The sequence below is a fragment of the Ambystoma mexicanum genome, chromosome 11, assembly GCF_040938575.1.
Source record: "Ambystoma mexicanum isolate Mex_15411 chromosome 11, UKY_AmexF1_1, whole genome shotgun sequence".
NCBI lineage: Eukaryota > Metazoa > Chordata > Amphibia > Caudata > Ambystomatidae > Ambystoma > Ambystoma mexicanum.
This window is the reverse complement of record NC_090934.1, coordinates 851,484,953-851,507,390: the sequence shown is the minus strand read 5'-3', so window position 1 is coordinate 851,507,390 and position 22,438 is coordinate 851,484,953. Positions and strand designations below refer to the sequence as shown.

Here is a 22,438-nt window from a genome sequence, read left to right as displayed (position 1 = left end):
ACGGCTCGTGCTGGGACATCGTGGGCTGAGACATACGCATTGTGCTGGCCCCTGATGCAGCCTACGCGGGACACGAGGGACGCATTGGCAGCCGTTGCGACCTGTATCGAACATTGTTGCAAGGTCGCATGAGCTCCGGTGATGAGCCGGTTACAGTTACTCTGTGCGGCGATGGCTACGAGCGCTGCACAGACCAGATACAAGTATTGAGTGCCGTTTGTTTCATACAACCTGATACAGTGATCAACCATGAAGCACAATTAAGGTGTTGTGTACACCCTCCTACTCCGCCGAAGAGACAGCCAGCTGGAAACTGCGTGCGCCCAAGATTATTTACGAAGCAGAGCTCACAACATGCCGGTACGCTCTGTAGAACGTGGGCGGACAGATAAAAGATAACGACGGGCAGTCTGGCGGTATACAGAGGAAGAGACAGACAGATTCCCGGCCACATCCTGCAATTGTATGTAGAGGTACTGACTGTGCTAACTGCCCACACAGGGATGCATACTAGGGGAACCAGTGCTGCTGGTGGGGTTTGAATTACAGCCAGCCGAGGTTTGCGTGTGGCGAGCCCCCCAGAGACCAATGATGGCTCATGAGAACTGAGGAGGTCAGGTATCCTGATTGGATGAAAGAGGGCTGGTGTGCCTGCTAGCACACCAGTGGTGAGGCGCATGTCACAGCGCCCCCTAGATATCTACAGGATTGAGGTCACTGGTGAACATAGCTGAAGTTGCGGCTAGCAGCTCCGCCACTCATTATAAGACAGAGGCACCACTGGAGAGGAACCCGACGCCTTGTTCAAAGGGATGCAGTGACCAGAGCACTGCTAGACCAGACGCAGGCTCAACAGAAGTGCAAGACACGGTCTGTGAAAGGAGTAGATAACCCAAGAGCTGACTGTGGCAGACGACTGGCCACGGTACCCCTTACTGGAGTCGGCGCAGGACGAGCGCAGCCATGACGATAAAAGCGACCAACGGCAAGTGCAAACAACCCACGATGGAAGAATTCACCAGGGCGGCGCCCACGCCAGATGGAGCCAAAAACAAAAAGCAGGAAGCACATGCGGAAGGGACCCGGACGCGAGATGACCACCTGATCTTAGATGCCATAGCGGAGTTGAAAACGTCCTGGGCGAGCAGGATGGACGCATCATTGGCGGAACTGCGATCCTCACTGGAACAGAAAATAGATGCTGTCTGCGTGGACATGTATCTTTTACGTTTAGACGTTAGGAAGCTGTTGTAACGCACGGGACACTAGAAAAGGATGTGGCAACCAACGTAAACACCAGCACTGATAATGCCAGGGAGGTTGCGACACTCTGGCAACAAGTACACAATCTGGAATCTGGAAAATCGAGCGGAGGAGGCAGAAGGGAGAGCATGCAGGAACAACGTCCACATCATTGGCCTGCCGGAAAGAACAGAGGGCTCGGACCCGACTAATTACATTGAAAACATGCTGCTACAGGAAATCGGAAGTGGCGCATCCTCACAGGGCTTCACAGTTGAAAGGGCACACCAGGCTCAGACCCGACGACCCAGACCAGGGGCCCCTCCTAGGCTGCTGATTGCCAATATCTTGAATTATAGAGATCGAGAGAAGATCCCAGACCATTTCCGGAGAGGGGGGCTGATCAGTAGAGGTTCAGCTACCATCACAGCCTATCCGGATAATACTTTTCTGGTACGGAGACAACGGCTGAACTACGTGGCGGTAAAGAGGAGGCTGTGTGACACGGGGTACAAATACATGCTACTGTACCCGCCAAAACTAAAGGTCATACACAACGGCAGAACACGTTTCTTTGACACCCCTGAGGAGGCGTCAGCGTGGATGGATGCGCAGAACTGCCCAGCCGATGCAGACGGTCAGACGGAGAGCAAAACAGACGGGTGAACATTACAGATCACTATGGCCCACTGCAAACGATGTTTAGATATTTCTGCTGACTTAAATGTAATTGAATGTTGCGGCACCATGAGGGCCACATGTAAGACATTAGATGAACCATGATGGGCTGACCCTCCAGCGAGGATGTAGGCAGTGAAAGGAGACTTACACAGGAGTGACAGTAGAAACATGTCGTCACCCCAGTAGCTTAGGCTAGTAGTTAAGATATTAGTAGTTTAGTATCACCCTGCTTAGTTCTGAGTATCGGTGTGAACCGTAGAAAAGAGCTAGATGCGGGGGAGCCTAAGATCCAGGGATGGAGTGCACTTGCATGCCAAAGAGGAGGATCAATGGAAAGGAAGAGGGGACGAGGGGGGTGGGTTACAGACCATGTGGGTGACCTTAGGATAGTGACATGGAATGTGATGGGACTTAACTCCTATATTAAACGTAACAAGGTGATGATGTATTTCAAAAGGTTGAGGGTGGATGTGGCACTATTACAGGAAACTCATTTAACGAAGGAACAGATGGGGGTGATTACACGGAAATGGAAGGGCACAACCTTAGGAGCTACATATTCGGCTTACCCGCGTGGGGCCCTTATCTGGATGGCACCGCATGTCCCGTTTAAATTGTTGCACTCCACTGTAGATGGAGTGGGCAGAATGGTAATGATTAAAGGTTTGGTAGAGAATGTGGAAGTGAATATTGTGAATGTCTACGCCCCAAATCATGACACAGGAACTTACTTTAAGAATACGTATGCCGGATTCCAAGATGGCCGCGATGCTGTAAACACTGCGACCACCGAGCTCCTGATCCCGAGGCCCTGCATAACGGCTTGCTAAGCCTTATAGCCCTCTCCAGGCGACAGCAGCGGATAACGGACCCCTGTGGGGGCACGGAAGCGAATAGGGACTGCCCTTGTTCCAGCATGGATCGGAGGGAGTGAAGCTGTGGCAACAAGTGTGGCAACCAATGAGCCAGCGTGGCTCCCAGAGCATATCCAGCACCCCGTACCTTGTCGACAGCAAAGAGTCGGGGACAGCACCTCAGAAACAACTCTCGCACCGAGGCCTGGAGGATCGCCTGCGCAGCCCGTGGCAATTCCCCTGCAGCTCTCCTCCTCCATCGGAGTATCGGCCCACCTCGCCCTCACGGAGGGGCTGAGGGTGGGGTCCTGAGCGGCGGCGAGCAGTACCCGGCCCTGGTATACCGGCAGTGGTGCCACGCCAGCCGCATAAAAAAGCGGAATATTCAGTATTGGAGGGGGGTCCCCCCCGCCTGCCCCTCAGGGACAGCGGCACACATCGGATCCAGCAGCGCGGCTACCCGGGAGGGCTCGTGCAGCACCGGGCCCACCAGAGCACCAGCGGACGCCGCACCCTGGCCTGCAAGTGGAAAGAAGTGAGACCGCTGGCCCCTCCTCACCGGGCCCGCCTCCATTTCTTGGAACTGCCCCAAATTGTGCTCCTCGCGTCCCCCGCATGGTCCGTGGGGGGGGTAGAGGGGGGTCAGGGTGCCCCCCCCCTCTCTAGGTGAATCCTTTTTTTTTCTTCACATTAGCGACTTTGTCCTCAACTGCAGCTTAATTGTGACTGCGCCATATGAACTAGCGCAGGCCTCCTTGGGCCCCCCACGGTGACACACACTCCCCCGGCCCTGCGGCACCCAGAGCAGACCACCGACACAGCAGGGGCCAGAAGTACTTGCTCCCGGCCAAGTGGGGAGGCCCTACCCAGGGAGTGCAGCTCAGATGGTCCAGGGGAAGTGCAGCTAGGCACAGTGGATTACCAAGAGCACCCGCGATTTCACCGGCGGACGCCCATCCGCACTCACTTCTGCTACTGAAGGCGCTCGTTTCTGCTGCTGACCGCGCGGGGAGTCTCCCTCTTGGGCGGAGAGCCGGGGAACCTCGTGGGCTCTCCTTTCATCTGTTGGAACCCGGAAGCCCATATCACAGTATAGTACCCTGAGTTTCCTCCATCATGTCTAAGTCTAAAATCAAGGACACCCCCCCCCCTCCCCCGAGACCCCAGAGGAGACCGCAGGAGAATCCACTCACTAGGATATGGGCTAAGGAAACGGAGGACGTCTAGGGAGCAACCTTCAAAGAATGGCCCGCGGGGGACCCTCAGGCGGACCTTGAGGCACCTGAACTACCTGTCAGGCAGGCAGCTCTGAAGCTCCTGCTAGCTGACATAGTGGATAAGATCACCACAGCAAGTCAAAAGCAAATGGGTGCCCTGAGGGAGGATCTGGCGGAGGGGCTGTAAGAGATCAAGAGAGATATTGGCAAGATAGAAGAAAGAGTGGGCATGAACGAGAGGGCGATTCAGGACTTAGCTGAGGATGCACGGAAGACGGACTCCCTCCTGGATAACTTGGCGACAGCCACACACAACCTGGAACTCTAGGTGGAAGACCTAGAAAACAGGTCTAGGCGCTCAAACATCCGTATTAGGGCCCTTCCGGAGGATATCCAGAACCATGACCTGTCCCAGGCGGTACAGGGCATTTTTGTGGACCTTCTGGAGACCCCAGTGTCAGAGGCCATGGTATTTGATAGGATACATCGAGTGGGACCCAAGCGGGCAGAACCAGGCGCTAGACCCAGAGATGTCCTGGTGGCAATGCACAGCTATTCAGTGAAGGAGCGGATCCTCGCAGCAGCTCGGAAGGCAGGCTGACTCACCTATAATGGGAAGGAGATAGCGTTGTATCAGGACTTGGCACAAGCAACCCTAAACAAATGCAGAAGAATGGGCCCGGTTCCCTCCCATATAAGAGCTCAAGGCACTCGTTACAGATGGCTACACCCCTTCGGTTTGGCCTTTGAATGGCAGGGGAGAGCCCAGAGGATTACCACTTGTGAGCAGGGTCTTGCTCTGTTGGGGCTGGAAGAGGATCCTCCGCCTCGCCCCACTCTGCCCTCAACTCAGCGCTCTGAACGTAGACAATGGGAATGGTCTACGGCCCGGTCAAAGAGGTCAAGGAAAAACGACAACCAATCGCTCCAGAAAAGTCTGGCACCAAGGAAGGACCAGGAACCCCAGAAGTGAAAAGAACTTTACCAGGAGCACGCTCCAGCATATGCTCCGGAGGTCGATGCAGGGAAAGGGTGCCTGGGGAGGGCATAGAAGCAGATGATGTGTCTGGCAGGCTCGAGAATATTCAACAACACTTTCAGGGTCTCGGGGGGGTGGGGACTCAGTTCTTGGAATGGGACGGGGCAGTCCCGCGTTGGAACAGTTGAATGGCATTCGATGGGATGACTCTCGAGGTTCTGATTCGAGGGGGGCTGAGGCCAGTCGTCACATACTGCCAGAGGAAGGGGGGGTGCGAAAGGGGTGGTGGGGTTGGGAGAACCAGTGTTCCAGAAGCAAACAAAGGGTTGGTGCAGCGTATCCCAACAGGGAGACCACAAGAGAGGTGCTCCGGACGCCAAGGGGGGGGGGGCGCGTGATCTATGTCATCCCCACTGAACCATCATATTTAGCCGACGAGTATTGAGGATTCTTTCCCTCAATGTGAACGGTCTCAACTCGCTGATTAAACGCAAGAAGCTAGAGCGCTTCGTTAGGCGCGACCGGCCAGACATTATCACGCTACAAGGAACCCATATTAGAGCGGCGGATCGAGGAAGGCTCAAACTTTGGGGCCACTCCAGGTCATTGCAAGCAAATCAAGCTGAAAACAAAGCTGGCGTTCTGCTGGCTCTTAGGGATGGCCTTGATCTACATATCTCTGAAAAGCTCACGGATGATCAGGGAAGGTTTTTGGCGGTCTCGCTGGAGGGCGACGAACATCCTCTCCTCTCAATGTGGCGACGATATACGCCCCCAACACAGCCCAAGATCTCTTTCTCCAATGGGCAGTGGGGAAGCTTGAGAAATTTGCCAAGCACCCTATCATTCTTACTGGCGATTTCAATATCGCGTGGGACCCCACGAAGGATAGAACGGCGGGAGGGGCTGCCCTACAGGGGAAATCATCGCATGACCTGAAGGAGAAAATCAGTAACCTGGGTCTGGTGGATGCTTGGCGGGAGATGCAGGGCGATGCAGGGGGGTATACCTTTTACTCACATCCTCGTCAGACCCACTCGAGAATAGATTATATCTCGATGTCAGCTGGCATCTTGGGGAGGGCGTTAGACATATCCATGTGCTCCACAATGCTGTCTGATCATGCCCCCCTGACGATAACCCTGAAAGCGAAGGGCAGACCCCGTGGGCTGTGGAAATGGCGCTACCCGGTCGCTCTCTTTAAGGATCAAGTCCTGGTCCGTGAGATTGAGGAGGAAATAGAAACCTTTTTCACCAAGAACTCAGCATGGGACACGACACTCCAGATCAGGTAGGACGCCTTTAAGGCGACTCTTGGAGGGATAATAATTGCGATTAAGGCAAGAAGGGATAGGGAATTTACGAGTAGAGGAGGCGCGGCTAGAGGAAGCATTAAGGGGGATAACGGCAAAAATGGGGAAAAATCAAACCCAGGCCATCAAAAGGGAGTACAGGGCAGTCCGGGGTCAGTTGGACCTGATCCAGACTCGAGCGGCTGAGCGGAGCTTATTATACCTCAGGCAGAAATTTTACATTAAAGCTAATAAGGCAGACCGGCCTCTCTCGAGAATGCTCAGAAAGGAGCAGAAGGGAAAAACAATATTAAAAATTAAGGTGGGGGGGTGGGACTACTAGTACGAAAAATGAGTCTATTTTGAGGGAATTCACCTGATACTATTCAGCCTTGTACACATCCGATACTCTGGCGCACACTGCCCAAGTACGTTATCTAGATAGGGTTAATTTGCCCCGCATAACGCAAGAAGAGAGGGAAATGCTGGAAAGGGACATCACAGAGGATGAGGTCAGGGACGCAATTCGAGAATTGCCCAATTTTAAATCGCCAGGTCCGGATGCGTATGCCGCGGAATTTTATAAACGGCAAAAGGAAATACTTACCCCTATCTTAACTGCGCTCTTTAACCAAATAGGGCAGGATAGCGCAATCACGAGATCTATGGAGGAGGCGAAAGTTGTCCTCATCCACAAAAAGGGCAAGGACCCAACCGATTGCACTTCCTATCGCCCCATAGCTTTGATTAATATCGATTCTAAAATACACGCTAAGATCCTGGCAAAAAGACTAGAACACCTGGTCCCTAAACTAGTCCATCCGTATCAATCGGGGTTTGTAAGAGGCAGGCCCACTTAATAGAGAGGGCTTGCAAGAGGGGGGTCCCCGCCCTCCTAATGGCAATCGATGCCGAGAAGGCATTCGATCGGGTGGGGTGGGGATTCCTCTTTGAAACCATGCTAAGGATGGGCTTCAGTCCAAAATGTATGGATAGGATAAGAGCCAATTATAGACACCCAATCCTCAGACTAGCAGTGAATGGGCAATTGTCAGACAAGTTGCATGTCGAGAGGGGCCCCAAGCAGGGGTGCCCACTGTACCCGATACTGTACGCTCTTCATTTGGAACCATTTCTCGAGGTAGTCTGAGCCAACCACCTCATAACCGGCATCCCTTTCGCAGGCCAATCGCACAAAATAGCTGCTTTTGCGAACGATATGATACTCTCTCTGACCCTTCCGTGTTCGTCTATACCAGCAGTTGAAGCCGAACTGGCGCGCTTTGGCAGCGTGGCGTGTCTGAAAATAAACGCCTCTAAAACATAAATTCTCAATCGCACGGTCCCGACGCCAGCAGCCCTCGTCTTGAAGCGCAATTCCCCCTATAGATGGGAGTAGCACTCTCTCACCTACTTAGGAATTAAATTGTCGACAAAGCTGGAGCTGATGTACCACGCAAACTATCCGTCATGACTAGTGAAATTAAAGGATAAGATGGTTGACTGGGGCCCCTTAGCGATATCTTGGTTAGGGCGTATCAACACTTTAAAAATGGCAATACTCCCTAAGCTCTTGTACCGCTTTGCTGCCTTGCCAGTCCATGTTCCCCCGGCCTTCTTCAGGTCCCTGAATAAAATTACCAGTAGATTTGTGTGGGCCAATAAATCCCCAAGAATAGTGGCCAGGGTGATGAGAAGCGGGGGAGCATGGGCCTGCCTGACTTTAGGGGGTATTATAGGGCGGCCCAGCTGAAGGTCCTCCGGGACTGGCAAAGAGACGATCGGGGGAAACATTGGAGGCCCATGGATAGGATCTCGAGGGGGTCCTGTGGAAGCCGAAACAGGATAGGCCTACCTGTATGTATTGTAGTGCAATTCTAGCCCTGGTAGCCCGCACCTAGGATGAAGCTGTGCAGCTGGCCCACCTAACAACTCATCCATCGCCCTTCACCCCCCTGTTCACGAACCCTCAGTTCACCCCCGGGCTCAATACCGCCACCTTTCAAGCTTGGCTCCAGGGGGGATGCAGGATGGTGCGGGACATGTTTGAGGGGACCCAGGTAAAGCAGTTCGAACAATGTAAGACTGAATTTGCTCTGAGTGAAAGGGAAAGGTTTCGCTATTGCCAACTCAGACACTGATTCAGTCATCCCATCCTAAAGCAAGTGGCTACTCGACAACTAACCCCCTTTGAAAAGTATTTTAGCAGGGAATCGGGGGACAAGCACCTGATCACTGCCATATAAAGGCACATAAAGGCGGGAGAGGAGCCTCCACTGCGGTCCTACATGAGGAATTGGGAACTAGCTACTGGGTCGGCAATTGAGGACAATGACTGGAACTGGTTATGGAAGCAGATACCAAAGCTAACAAGATCTCTTCAAGTAAGGGGGATGTGGCTGAAGGTGCTCACTCAGTGGCATCTGACCCCCGCCAGACTTAATAGAATGTATCCATGGACCTCCCCGGCGCGGTGGGTACGTGGGAGCACATATGGTGGGAGTGTCCAAAAATCAAGAACTACTGGGCGGGGATCTGGGACGCTCTTAGTCAAGTTCTGGGGATTAACCATGGGGGCAATAAAGGCTTGGCGATACTGGGCTTGGGGGGGGACCCTGGCATCAATTAAGACCAAGGCGGGCCGCAAGCTTTACGCAATGATGATGATGGCCGCAGCAATGGTTTGAGCCCGCAGATGGAAAGCAAAGGACCCGCCACAGGATCACGAATGGGTGGCAAAGATGTGGTCCCTAGTAGCTCTTGAGTGGCTCACATACTCACTACAAGGAGATCACCTAAGGTTTAAGTCAGACTGGGACTCCCTACTTTCGTATTTGGTGGATGGTACTAGGCAGCGGTGGTGCCCTCGGAGCATTCGACTTTTGGGCATAATAGACGACCCTGATGTTACGGACCTATGCAGGGGCATGACAATTTAGCGCTCCCTATAGGGACTTGGCGGGGGGAGGTGGGTGTGATTGGCTCTTTGGGTGACGCAAGGGAACACTGGACTTCTCTTGAACCCTGGGTGCTGGATGGGGGATGAAGGGGGGGAGTTGGGGTATTCTGTTTAATGTGTTGTTCTGTTTTGGAATTACCAATAAAAATCAAATAAAAAAAAAAAGGAATCTGTATGCCAAAATTACCCCATACATCGATGGAGCAGTGATATGGGGTGGTGATTTTAACTGCATGCTGGACCCGAGGTTAGATAGGTTGGATGGAAGACAAGGTGGGCCGGCCCCTGCTGCTAAAGCTTTGCGTGCCCTATTGGGCGACCTTCAGCTCGAGGATGTATGGAGGATGCAACACCCGCAGGACAGGGGGTACTCGCAATACTCTGCCCCGCAGAATTTAAGTACTAGACTAGATTATGTGTTTGCGGGGCCTGAATTACTACATGCTATAACAAAAACTGAATATAAAGCCATAGTCCTTTCAGACCATACGCCACTGATAGTTACGTGGCAAGTCACAACCCCCAGGTCAAGTATCCCGACATGGAAACTTAGAGCAGAAGCATTGAAGGATACTGCCTTTAGAGAAGGCTTGAGTAGAGATATAGTAGAGTATTTTCAGCTCAATACTGGGAGCGTCACTTCAGCGGTGACACTGTGGGAGGCGTTCAAGGTAGTGGTGAGAGGGGCGGCCATATCGCAATCAAACGGGATACAGGGTAGTATCATCAGAGACCTTAGTGAAGCGGAAGAGGAACTAGAAACCAAATTCCAGGGGAAGGGGGGGAGACTCCCCAGAGAAGAGGGGTCCGTTCACCAACTGCAGCAAACATGTAGAGGGCATTGGGATAGATTATGCAACTTGAATTATAAGAAATATATAGAGAGACAACATGCTGAGGGGGACAAACGGGCAGGCTATTAGCGTGGTTGTACAAGAGTGAATACCCACGGCAGGCTATCAGGGTGGTTAAAGGGGCTGACGGGCGAATACGAGATACCCAAGAAGAGGTAAATGACAGATTCTATGAATATTATGCAGACCTATATGCAGAAGTGGGAGATGATGGGAATATAGACATAGAGGAAGTGTTGGAAGGCATGGCCCTGCCGCAGTTGGAGGAGAATGAGAGGGAGAGCCTAGAGGGACCTGTGACGCTGGAGGAATTGGAATATGTTATCAAATCACTACCCACTAGTAAAGCCCCGGGAGCAGATGGTCTACCGAGTGAGTTTTATAAGGCATTCCTGGGCGAGCTGCTCCCTCCCCTACTAGCCATGTTAAATGAAGCGTTTGAGGTCGGTGGGTTACCTGCTTCTCTCCGGGAAGCAATAATTATTCCATTGCTAAAACTTAACAAACCGGAGGAGGAATGTGGGTCCTACAGGCCGCTCTCGATGCTTAACCAAGATAGTAAAATATTAACGGCGGACTAATTTTGAGGTATATTTCCTGGCCAGCCAACTCCAATTTGTAACAAGATGGCAGGCAGATGAATCTACGTCTGAATCCAGGTTGCTTGGGCAGAGTGTGGCCCTTATTTCTTGAAAGAATGGGTATGGTTGCCAACTGTACCGTTAGTGGCACTCGAAGGAATTGACTTATAAATGCGGAAGACACTTAGGGGACACTGGGAGACTGTGGACATAGCAACACTGGGAGATATATGGCCGGAAGGTGCAGTGATACCATTTGAGGAATTGATAAGAGACTCTGGACTGCACCAGAGTCAATACATTACGTATGCCAGGTTACTTAAGATAATTAAGAGTGAGAAGACGTATTCGGCTATGACACAGCAGCCAGACACAGCAGCCAGACACTGTGTTGGAAACATTCTGGGATATAGCGGAAGGTGGACATGAGGTCTTCCGAATATATGAACTGGTGATGACCCGGGTTGGGAAAGAAGTGGTTAAGGTGAGGCGCGATTGGGAAGAAGGAGGAGAGCCAATGGGAGACGGGTTGTGGCACAGGATACAAGGGTATCATAAAAAAGTTTCTAGGAAAGTAAGGCTACACCAAATTTAACTGTTTGTGACTCATAGAGCATATATGACCCCGGAGAGGATAGCTGGGTTTAAGGATGCAGGGCCGCAGTCGTGCCCGAAATGTGGAGAAGTGAATGCCGGAATGGCGCATATGTTTTGGGTATGCCCAGAGGTTAGGAGATTCTGGGAGGAAGTAGCACACCTCCTAGCCGGGAAAGAGATAACGCTTGATATAGATTCCTTATGGGCCGGGATGCTCAGAGGGTTCCCTAGACTGCGTAACCTCAAACATGTAACCAAGCTTAAATATTTGGCATACATACTAGCCGAACACAGAATTGTCATGAGCTGGAAAGCGAAGAATAGACCAAGCGTGGAGGCTTGGTGGCAAGATCTCCGGAAATGGGGGAACGCCGAAACAACTGCATGGCAGGAGGCCTCTAAGAGGGAGGGGGGGGGAGAGGCGCAAGCATTGATAAGTTGGAGACAGCTAATAGCGTCTCTGTTTGAAAGCAGAGTGGATGACTCATAGGAGGGAGGTTCCTCACAAGATGATGCCGAGGAGATGCCCGTAAAAGCGGCTGTGGTGAAGGGTGTTGTTGAACAGGCAGTGGGAGGGGGGTGAAAACAAAAATTCAAAACTGTGTTCTTCTTTGTATACACATGTGATTCGACAGTGTTGCTCGGCGGAGACAGCTTCACCACTGCGTCGAGGGAGGGATTGATATATTAAATCTTTAAACAGGAAAAGACGACCAAAGGTCGAGGAGATGGAATGTGCAATGTCTCTCGAGGAGCTCCGCGTAAAGGCGACCAGTAGCTGGGCGGAAAAAAACAATCTGAGGGACCTCGACGCGTGAGGGATTGTGGGTACAACACACGTCACTATAGGGATAGTATTTCAGACACGCCCGGTCGACGTCCCTTTTCGACTACGAAAAACAAGATGCAATACTCCGCAGTGACCACTGGATGTCGGACCTATGCACAGCATGTGATTCTAAGCAGATTAACAAGCATCAGAAATATATATATATCATGTAAGGGATCAGGAGGATACGGACACACAGGTGGCCTGGTTGTTGTTAAAGACTTTTATTTTCAATAAAGTAAAGAGAAAACCTATCTATCCCTATCTATCTCTAAGAGGGGTTTCCCTGCCTCAACTAAAATATTAAGGGTCATGTCAGATGGTCCGTAAAGTAATAGTCCACTGTCATGTGTCAAAACCTACTTCTATCCCTTACACTAAACTAAAGACAAAGAATGACTCCCTTCTTCTGCACTGGGGATCGAGGTTCACCTCCTGGTGATGCAAAGAGTTCTTTATAAAAAGACAAAATAAAAGTTTGAATGGCTTCCCTGGATAGGTTCTCCCAGGTATTAAACCTGCTTGATCATCAGGGGGGCTAGTCTAGAGACCAAAATTCATGCAAGAATTTTATTATCTATATTGATAAGCAATATTAGCCCTATAAGAGTTTCAAGAGGAGTGTGACTACCACCTCCCTCATTGTCTCCGGTAACTTTCCATCCAATGCCTGCTTAAATACCTGCAGAAGGTTTGGCGTTAGACTTGCCGAGAAGGCCTTTTAAAATCGGCTGAAAAGCCATCCATACCCGGTGCTTTACCTGCGAGCGGATGGCACTTTGAACCTCTTGTAGCATGATGGGGCTACCCAGCCACACCCGTTCCCCCCTGATCAAACCAATAAAGTGCAACCTGATCGAGGAATCTCTCCAGTGACCCCAGGGATACTGTCATGTGGGAGGAGTAGAGAGCATTGTAAAATTCCTGTAAAACCTGCTTAATCTCCCCATGAGTGTGTTTTTAAATCCCCCGATTTGACCCGGATGACTGCAATAGTGGATTTGGGAGCTTAAACCCTTGCCACATGAGCCAGTAACCTGCCCAGGCGTTGACCCTCACTGTACTCTCGGACTGACATCTGCCTCTTCAAAACATTCACCTGCTCATGAGCTGCTTCACGGAAGGCCTCTAGTTCTCTATGCAACTGAACTTTTATAACAGATCAGGAAGGTGGTTCTTGGATCTTGGATCCAACCCTCATTATTCGCCAGCTCTGCTCTGATGACTTTAAGTATGCCTACTTGAAGTAGCTGGGGGCGTGGCCTGGGCTCATGTATTGAGGATGCGGTTGACCTGAGCTCCTGACGAGATCCATAAAGCATTATTCTGATACCAGAAAATGTATCTCTGGCGACTCGATCTGGTAGCGCAGTGCTTTTTTTCAGCTGTCCTGTCATTGTTCTGACGAAAATCACAGCAGCGTAGACGTAAAATGGCGGCTGGCCCAGCTCTAAAGCACAGACTGGGCTGCTGGGGATCCGGCGTGGGCTGCAAGACACCCGATAGCCTTGTGTGTGCATAGCATGCAGTGGATGAGTGTACTCAGCACCCAACAGATGTGCATGGCCCGACCCCACATTGGTGGACTCATCCCGGGTTCGGACGAGCCACAAGAGAAGGGGGATGCAGGCAGAGGAAAAAGCAGAGGTGACAGACAGTCAGATCTGCCGTGGACCGGGCCTCTCCCACTGGTGACCTGCAGATAAGTAAAGCAGCTTCTGTAGCATAGCGGGGGAACCCTGCGACATCCCAGTCTGGCGCCTGCTAGCCCCCCATTGGCTGAAGGGGGGATACACTCACCGGCACTCACAAAAACATGCTTCTTAAACTCTGCAGAGAGCAGTGGAAATAAGCGCCTTTGAACTCAACAGCCCATAACATGATTGCTTCACCCTCTCCCCCCAAGTATACTGATAGTAAATGTAGTCCCGGGGAAGAAAAACAGTAGTTCCATGGGGCCCGAATCTGCTGACTCCGGGACCCCCCACAATCCTAAGGTTTTTCCATCGGAATCTTAATTCCAGGTCTTCCTGTTTCTCTGTCAGCCCCTTAAATCACCTTTTTCCTTTGGGCCACTTCTCGAGGGGTTGATGATATTTTATCCTCAACAGTTGAAAGACGGGTTTCTGCCTCATTCAACCTATTGCTGTGTTTATTTAATCTGAGCTGCATATGGTCAACCTTACAAGTCAAAGTGTCAAGTTTATTATCTAATGAGTGAATGCCCGCCTGAAGTTGTGATAGCATGACTTTGATATCCTGCAACACCCCAGAGCAGACCGTGAACTGTGGATCTACTGCAGTCTGCTTCTACTTCACCACTGGCAGAAGATGAATACCCGCCTGAAGTTGTGATAGCATGACTTTGATATCCTGCAACACCCCAGAGGGGACAGTGAACTGTGGATCTACTGCAGTCTGCTTCCACTTCACCACTGGCAGAAGATTTAGTTGAAAAAGGAAGTTTTGCATGGCTCCAATCTGATTTGGCCATCGTGACGCAGCACTTACGACCCACACAATCAGCATCAACGCACAGTCTTGTAATTCCCCAAGTGATGCCTCTAGGCTTCTCAATTAGATCCCTGCTGGGCTGAGCCCACTTACCCCCCTCCCCCGTCGGGGTATGCGAAATACAAAATATGCACTCTGATGACTCTCATGGATGTTCTATCAAGGCTCTTGGATTAGCAAATGACAGAGCCCAACCCCACAACTCTCCACATGGAAACGCCGCCTCACCAGTTCATCTGCAAATTTTCCTATGGTAATGGCGATCCACACAGCAACCCATGGGCGAATGCCGCGTTCAGTGCAGTCCAAATACTGCTATGCCTAGCCGAGTGCTGTTTCTCCTCCGCTGGATCACTACAGTGGGTATCTCCCTTCGTCGTGATCAAATGACTGCCAAATCACAATTGCCTGCAATAAGAGCAATGTCGGGTAATGCTCACTGGCTCTTCTTCAACGGTGACCACCATACCTCAGAGCGTCCTCAGCCGCCCAGGATCTGGTGGCACTCTCCTGATCAGGCTCTGCCAGCTGCAGTGTGTGCCGCTGCCAGGGACACGACACACTTCGATGGTCTCTGCCCGGGCCGGCTGCACACACCATGCCGTGTTGGCAAATCGGTTACACTGCTCGTTGGTCCGATCTGCCAGAGGGAAGGTGGAGAATCACTAAAATCAGCACCATTGGCGACCAGATTAAGTCCCGCAGGCCACACCTCGGCAGTAAGCTCAGGATATTTTACCGATTTAAAAAGGGCGAGCAGGGAGATCACACTACGGCAGCCATCTTGGTGGGGCTCACAGGCACCCTCCCTCTGGCCCTACCAGCTAGCCCCGGTAAGCCCCTGCCTGCAGGGAACTTCCGTTTCGGCTCTGGCCGTTCCCAGGACTCGATCTCTTCCGTCCCATGTTCTCTGTGTGGTCAGATACCTCATCTCGGTAGCTGCTGCTTCCGCTGGCCTGCCTTTCCGACATGGACCGCATGATCCCGTCTCTTCCGTCGGTATCGGCAGCCTGCTTCTAGTCAGGAGAAGGGTCCTTTCTCTTCTGACCCTTTTCGGAGTCCTCACCTTCTCGTCTCGGTCTCCCAGGCTTCCCTTCTCGCACCGCCGACCTGCTTGCGGCTCCTCGAGGGAGGGCTGAACACCATTTTCAGTCCTTCTTCCCTTTTTATATTCCACTTACACAAATTGTCCATATTGACTACGACACTAGTTTTGGTTTCGCGTAGAGTTCTTCATTATTCTGCGTCTTTTAGTCATCTTGGTACAGATGTTATCACTCTCAACTGGGTTACTTGGATTCTTCTTCGTCCCAGTTTGCACATAAAACTTAGGTAGTCCCTACTGTTCCTCGTCTCAGTACTTCTTAGGCAGGTTGAGTCCTCTAGCCTGCACAGATATACAGTAGTGTGGGGTACTAAATGTACAGGATAGGAGAGTGAGAGGGAGTCTGTTGGAACGTGTGAATACTGCGTTCTCCCTGGATAGTTGCCACTGGTCCCACAGGGGTTTTCCCTCCCCATGAGATCCTCCCACTGAGTACCACCCCCATGGGGACTATCAGGTAGCGGCCTAACCTCCCTGGCCCAATGGAAAGGGGCTGCCCCCTAGGGAAGCAGTGATGACATCTTGGGATTCGTCACAATTACCAGAATGTTCTGTCTTAACTGGACTTTCCAATGGATGGAGTTGGTTCTTGTGAGAGATCACACTATTTAACCCAAAACTAATAATTCAACAATCATGTCCAACAGATATGCCACACATTATGATAATGCAATGTGAACTCAGCCAACAAAAGTCCATTAACAGGACTAATAAGAGTAACCCAACAATCATGACCAAGAGACAATTATACAACCCACAATCTCAAGGAACAATTAGGTATCAGCCAGCTACACTGCAAAAACATACATACAAATGCAAAGGGAGACAACACAAAAGAAACCAAAAAGTCCTCACCCTGTACATATATACAAGAAATGTATCCAAGATAAAAAAGAACAGCCATTGTAAACCAAGTCACCCCAAAATACTTAAAAGAAGTAGAAACAAAGCCTACCTTTATTCGTCGAGTCCCTGCTTCTCCGTGAATCCCTGCAAAAAAAGGAATTGTTAACTCCACCTTACAGCAGCACATCCGGAGCAGAGCCAGTACTGGGAACATGCAAGAGTGGGGGGAAAGGAAGGGAAGACAAAGGAAGAGGAAAAAAAGAGAAGACAAGGATAAAGAGGGAGAAAGATGGAAAAAGGGAGTTATATGAAAGAGGGCAGCAAACATATGGAAGGGGGTAATAATGAAATAGATAATGGGATAGAGAGGTAAATGTTTGCCTGCAGAGATGGAGCCTGTTTGCGCAAAATTCCTAAAAAGTCACTTCTTGGTGGATAAAGTCACACTCCAGCCAGAGGTGGAGGGATGGAGTCAGGATGTTTGTGGGGAAGATACAGCGAGAGGGTGAGAGAGGGGAACAAAAATGAGAGGCAGGGATATAGAGAAGGAAAGGAAGACAGATAATGAGATGCCTTCTCACCTAGCCAGAGCATCTGTCATTCAGTGTGAGAAGGCAAAGGAATAGATGTGCGTACCCTTCAAAGGAGAGTGGTACACATAGCATCGTGCCTGTCAGGCCATGACCTTTTAACCAGAGTTGAGGCATGGGCTGGAAAGAAGCACTCATGAACAGTTACCTTCATGGTGATTCCAGTACTCTTAGTTCATCTGGTTGCGAGTGATCTGCAGAAGGCATGACGGAAAAGCACTTTCGAAGAAGATACTGTAACTTTAAAATCTGAAAAAGGGGCCCTGCAGACATGCGCAGCCCAATTTCCTCATCACCAAAGGCAACACCCATTCCCAAGGTTGGAGCATCTGCCTTCACTTTGGGCCTCATTAAAGTTATGGTGGTATTGGTAAAACTGTGAAAAAACTGTCGATATTGCAAAAAATACCACCTGTTTTACCACCCACCAACACATAAATACCGCCTTCCAGTGCCTCCAATTTATACCTCCATCCAAAAGGTTGAGGTACAAAATTTAAAAAACTTCCCCAAAGGGGTTGTGAAGAAAAAAGGTAAGATCTGAAAGTACCGATGTCACATTGTTAGGATGGTTTTTCAGAACCTCCATTAATGCAGAGTTTTGGGAAGCCAAACTTAGTGGACCTGCAAGGGTTTAAACAAAGTCAAACCAAACTCTCACTAGTAGTGTGACTGAGCAGCAAGGCATAGAATAAAGAAGGAAGGAAACTTGTGTTAAGTACATTTTACCATAGAGATTCATTGTCAAGAAATAGTTTGCCCACAGAGGTTTCAGAAACGTACTTGCTTATTAACAATGTAGGTGTGATAATTATTATAATAATAATTGGTTATTTATAACATGCTTAATACCCAGAGGTTTCTAAGTGCGGACCCGGGGATCGAATTAGTGTTCCTCAGTGTTGTCTTGCTTCCAAGGCGAGCCTGTTGCCCCTGAGCTATCCTCCCTTGATAAGCAACGAATATGTAATAAGCAATGAATAACAGTTTGAAAGACATTACTTACAGGTTTCCTGTGAAGGAAGAATGCAACTAGCAATCCCAAGTATCTGGGGAGATGGACGATCCCAGACAAGATTTCTATACCCAGGTTCCACCACCAAAAGTAAGGCTCCTTGTGGCTGCAAGGATCAAGTACAAAACCTTTTTCATTGTCCACAAGGCTTTCTGGGGCTGGGGACCGCACTACCTCCAACTTTCTCTTCCTAAGCATTTTCCTTCTGGAGCCCTCCGCTCATCCACCTCCAACTATCTGACGGTCAGACGCTTCTCCAGAAAGAAAGATGGGGTAGATCTCTTTCCTCTGTCGGGGCCTCCCTCTGGAATATCCTCCCTTCCTTTCTCAAACTTGAGCAGGACCACCTCTGGTTCAGGAAGCAACTCAAGACCTTCCTTTTCACTTCCGCGTTCTCTCTCCCTCTCCCTTGCTGATGTCGCTGACTGCTCCGCACACTGATCACCTGGCCACCCACTGAACTTTGGGTCCAGGCTCCTGCATGTCCAGCTGCCCTTGCACTGGTTCCAGGCCTCCCTTGCACTTACGGGTCTGTATCTGTAACCCTACAGTCCCCCGATTTTCTGAACTTATAAGCCACTTACCAGCAAATTGTATGAGCTACCTGCACTCCCCCCATCCCCTGCCACTTCTCCCTCTCCCCCCCGCACTTGCACGATCTGAATGACACAAGGCCTATTAAGATTGTTGTTTTGTCCTCCCTCTGTTCTCCCTGCCTTGTCTTTTTGCGCTGTAAGGAACTCATGATGGCAACAGTAAAGAAAGACAGAAGTGATCACAGTTCAAGGATGTTTATTAAACTGGAAATGCAGGGTGGAAAAATGCCTAATCTAAACCTAAATCTAAGATGGGACCAAGCTTCGACCGTTAAATGAAAATTAAGGCAGTCCTAGTGGTGTGTGTCAAAATAAAAAGGCGTATACTAAGGAAAACCTATTGACAATCTTTACTCTAAATACAAAATGAAGTGTGGGATAATTTTCTCACGAAAGAAAGAAGTGTTCACAAATAATAAGTCAGGATGCAGTACTGGAGGTCTCCCTTCCCCAGGTTTTCAGCACGGGACAAGGTGGGACTTTGGAGCACAGCACAAGCTCGAGCTTTCCCAGCACAAGCCAAAGGTTCTGTACCAGCTATCAGGTTCTTCGATGGTTAAGACTCTTTTAACAAAAGTCTCTTGCCCTCTCGGGCCTGATGTTTTCAACAAACAATCACAAAGTGCTGTTCCACATATACTTTGGGTAATGGCGTTGTAGAGGAGGAGCCAAGTACCCCCACTCCACCGGCCCCGCGTACATTACCTGAAACGTATGAACCAAAATATGTGACGTACACTGACAAGTTAAACCAGCGAAGAGAAAAGAGAGGGCTCTGTGCAGTACCCATAAGAATACCTATACCTAAGAGAATATGGGAGGTGAAGTACCCATTCAGGAAACAACCTACAATATGATGGCCATTTGAATAAGATTCCTGACAAAGCAAAGAAACTAAAAGACAAGGATGAATGGTGACGTCATACAAAGTTGAATCGACACCAGATAGAAAGATAATCAGACCAGAGAGGCAGACAATTTAAAAGGAACAAAGAAGTACCAAGGATAAGTAACATCTTGGGATCAAGATAAACGGCCTCATTACACGGATGGCGGTGAACCATGGCGCTATTAGCGCCATGGTTCATGCCGGTAAAATACCGGCACCGCCTTGGTGGCAATGGGAATTACCGCCCTATTCCAAGGTTGGCGGGGCGGTAATTCCCCCTTCCACCATTGCCCTTCCCCATTCCCATTTTTGCCCCATAGGGCTCTATGGGAATGGGGAAGGCGCTAATTACGGTACCGCAAATTGCGGTACTGTAATTAGCTCCCTGGTCCCTTTGCGGGTTGGTTTTTAACGCCTGCAAAAAGCAGGCGTTAAATTCCCCAACCCGCAAAGGGACCTCGTAGTAAGGCGGTAAGGATTTACCGGTACCAGTAAACCCTTACCACCATCCGTGTAATGAGGCCCAAAGAAACTTATGCCACAAACATGATGAAGATACTTAGTTAGTTTAAACGTGTACAGATGCAATGAAAAGCAAGCAGCAAATCAATCATGAAGATAGCCAAATGCTTTTAAATAGTTAGACTGTGGCAAGCGCCAATATAGACATATATACCTCATAGATACATATGGATTAAATAAAGAATGAATGTTTCCACTACGTATAAAGCAGTCCTGAACAACGAGGAAGGCCTCAATTCAGTGTCGCAGTTACAAAAGCAATTCAATTAAACAGAATATATTTCAGCTAAGGAGTTGGCTGAGCCACGAAAGCCAAGGTCTTATCAGAACTGGAATTGGCTGGCATTGGATACAATTAAACGTGAAAGAACAGAAGCTCCTGTTCAAGAAGGTCAAGCAGAGCAAAAAGACGTCAGAGGACTATTGAAGAATGAAATCAAATACACGAAAAGGCTCACTTCATGGTGTCCAGTCACGTGATGGAAGAAAGTTGGACGGATGAGAATATCACACCTACGCACGGAAGCCAGACAGTACCCATACTCCTTAAAAAGTCCCAGAGAACAGTACAAACTCAAGGCCAACTTCAAAGCGCTAATTGACACTGAACCTTTGAGGTGATGATGGATTATATTTTTAATTGGTGGGAAGCTTGTATCAAAACGAGCTCACCCGCGCCTGATTGTTCGGTCTGCGTGCTGCTCACGTAGGTGGAAAGTTACTGACGGGGTTAGAAGCCAACCAATTGTAGGGGACAACGTAGTTGGGAGTCCTATAGTTTGTCTAGCCAATGGGACATCGTACATTTAGTGACGTTTACAGTGGCCATTTTGAAGCGAGGGCTTAGTTGCCCCACCTGATGTTAAATATCCAATTATTTCTCTCCGTTACTCCATACAGATATAACACTTATACTTAGTTATTCACTTAGAACCAATCACGCTTCCCGATAAGTTTCTGTAGTTTGCCACGTAGGATGACGTTGGTAATGACGCAGGTCCACACGTCAGCTATGGCCAATTATGGGTTTAAGAACCCAGCTTTTTTATGAAATGATTGAGAGTTAGAGTATCGAGCGATTGCTGATGTTCGTTGTACTCCCTGTTTCAAATACTTGCATTAAAACAGACAAACATTTGCCAAGCTATTTGTGTCGTCTGAATTATTGATGTTTGATTAAATTCTGCATCCCCATCTAGCTCCAGGGTATTGCTACTCATCTTAAAGGGCTGGAAGCCACCAGTTCACTTGCTAGCAGAGATTGATGGTTAGATAAAATACCATCGGCCGTCCACATAAGCAACTTTCGAGTCTCTACAATATCACACGACCTTTGCCATTCGGCTAACAGGATGTAAAGCTCCTTGTGGATAGTGGTTAGAATAGGAAGAAATCCTTGCAAGGAAAAGGGTTTGATGGGACCCCTAGTTTCTATAGGAACCCCTCCCACATCTATGAGAAGCGGATCGGAAAGCGGTTGAAAGAGGCAGTAACAAAGGTGGTGATCGCGAAGGTCTGAAGATGAAAAACATGCGAATGGTGAGTGAATAAGACCAAATAGTGTGGCAAAAGGATGCATACATAGTAAATAATGGAGAGTGACGGAGGGAAGTGGGATCAAATATAATGCAAGAGTAAGAGCGTAATATATATGTATATGGGGAAAAAGATATTGACTTGAGTGTTACCAAGTAATATATTAGGAAAATAGTTGTGAGTGTAGCCACGCTATGAAGATACGCACTGTTCCTAGGCTTTAAAGAGTGCTAGCAGAAGCTTTTAATTCAGAGCCCCTTACGTGGGACATATAGGAGACGAGATTAGTTCAAATACTTTCTTAAAGCAATGATCTTAAGTTCCAATCGGAGCACATTTTAGAGGGTAAAACGAGTCCTAAGAGAGGATTGTGAGGAGTACGTACATGTGGCCGGTCAAGTCTGTCTGTTTTGTTTTATGTGGTTGTAAGCTGTGATGACGTCAGAGTTGAAAAAAATAAATGTTTTAAGTAACAGAAGAAACATGAAGTTAAGACGCGAAAGGTGATTATTTTAAGATTAAACTTTGATGGTTGTTTTTTAGCAAGGATAAAGTAAAAAAACTGCATTGTGACAGAATTGGAGCTTGCAACGATTGGTGCTCGCTCATAAGTGTATGTTGATTGAAACATAAAACTGAAAACTGTAACTAAAGCATAAGCGAAGGGGTAGCAAAAAGGAAAAGTAAAAGTTAGACATGGAAGAAGTTATGCCACTAGTGCATCTATGCTAACAGCTACC

The 22,438-nt window shown here is 49.2% G+C and overlaps 1 protein-coding gene across 9 annotated transcripts in view; it reads right to left on the bottom strand.

The window, feature by feature from the left end:
* TKFC (triokinase and FMN cyclase) overlaps window positions 1-22,438 on the bottom strand; it is a 1,395,923-nt gene that overhangs the window by 637,345 nt on the left and 736,140 nt on the right. For all 9 annotated transcript variants that reach the window (XM_069623835.1, XM_069623836.1, XM_069623839.1 and 6 more), the window contains one exon: window positions 16,660-16,694. In XM_069623835.1, the coding sequence (XP_069479936.1) occupies window positions 16,660-16,694 (35 nt within the window). The remainder of the gene's footprint in view (window positions 1-16,659; window positions 16,695-22,438) is intronic.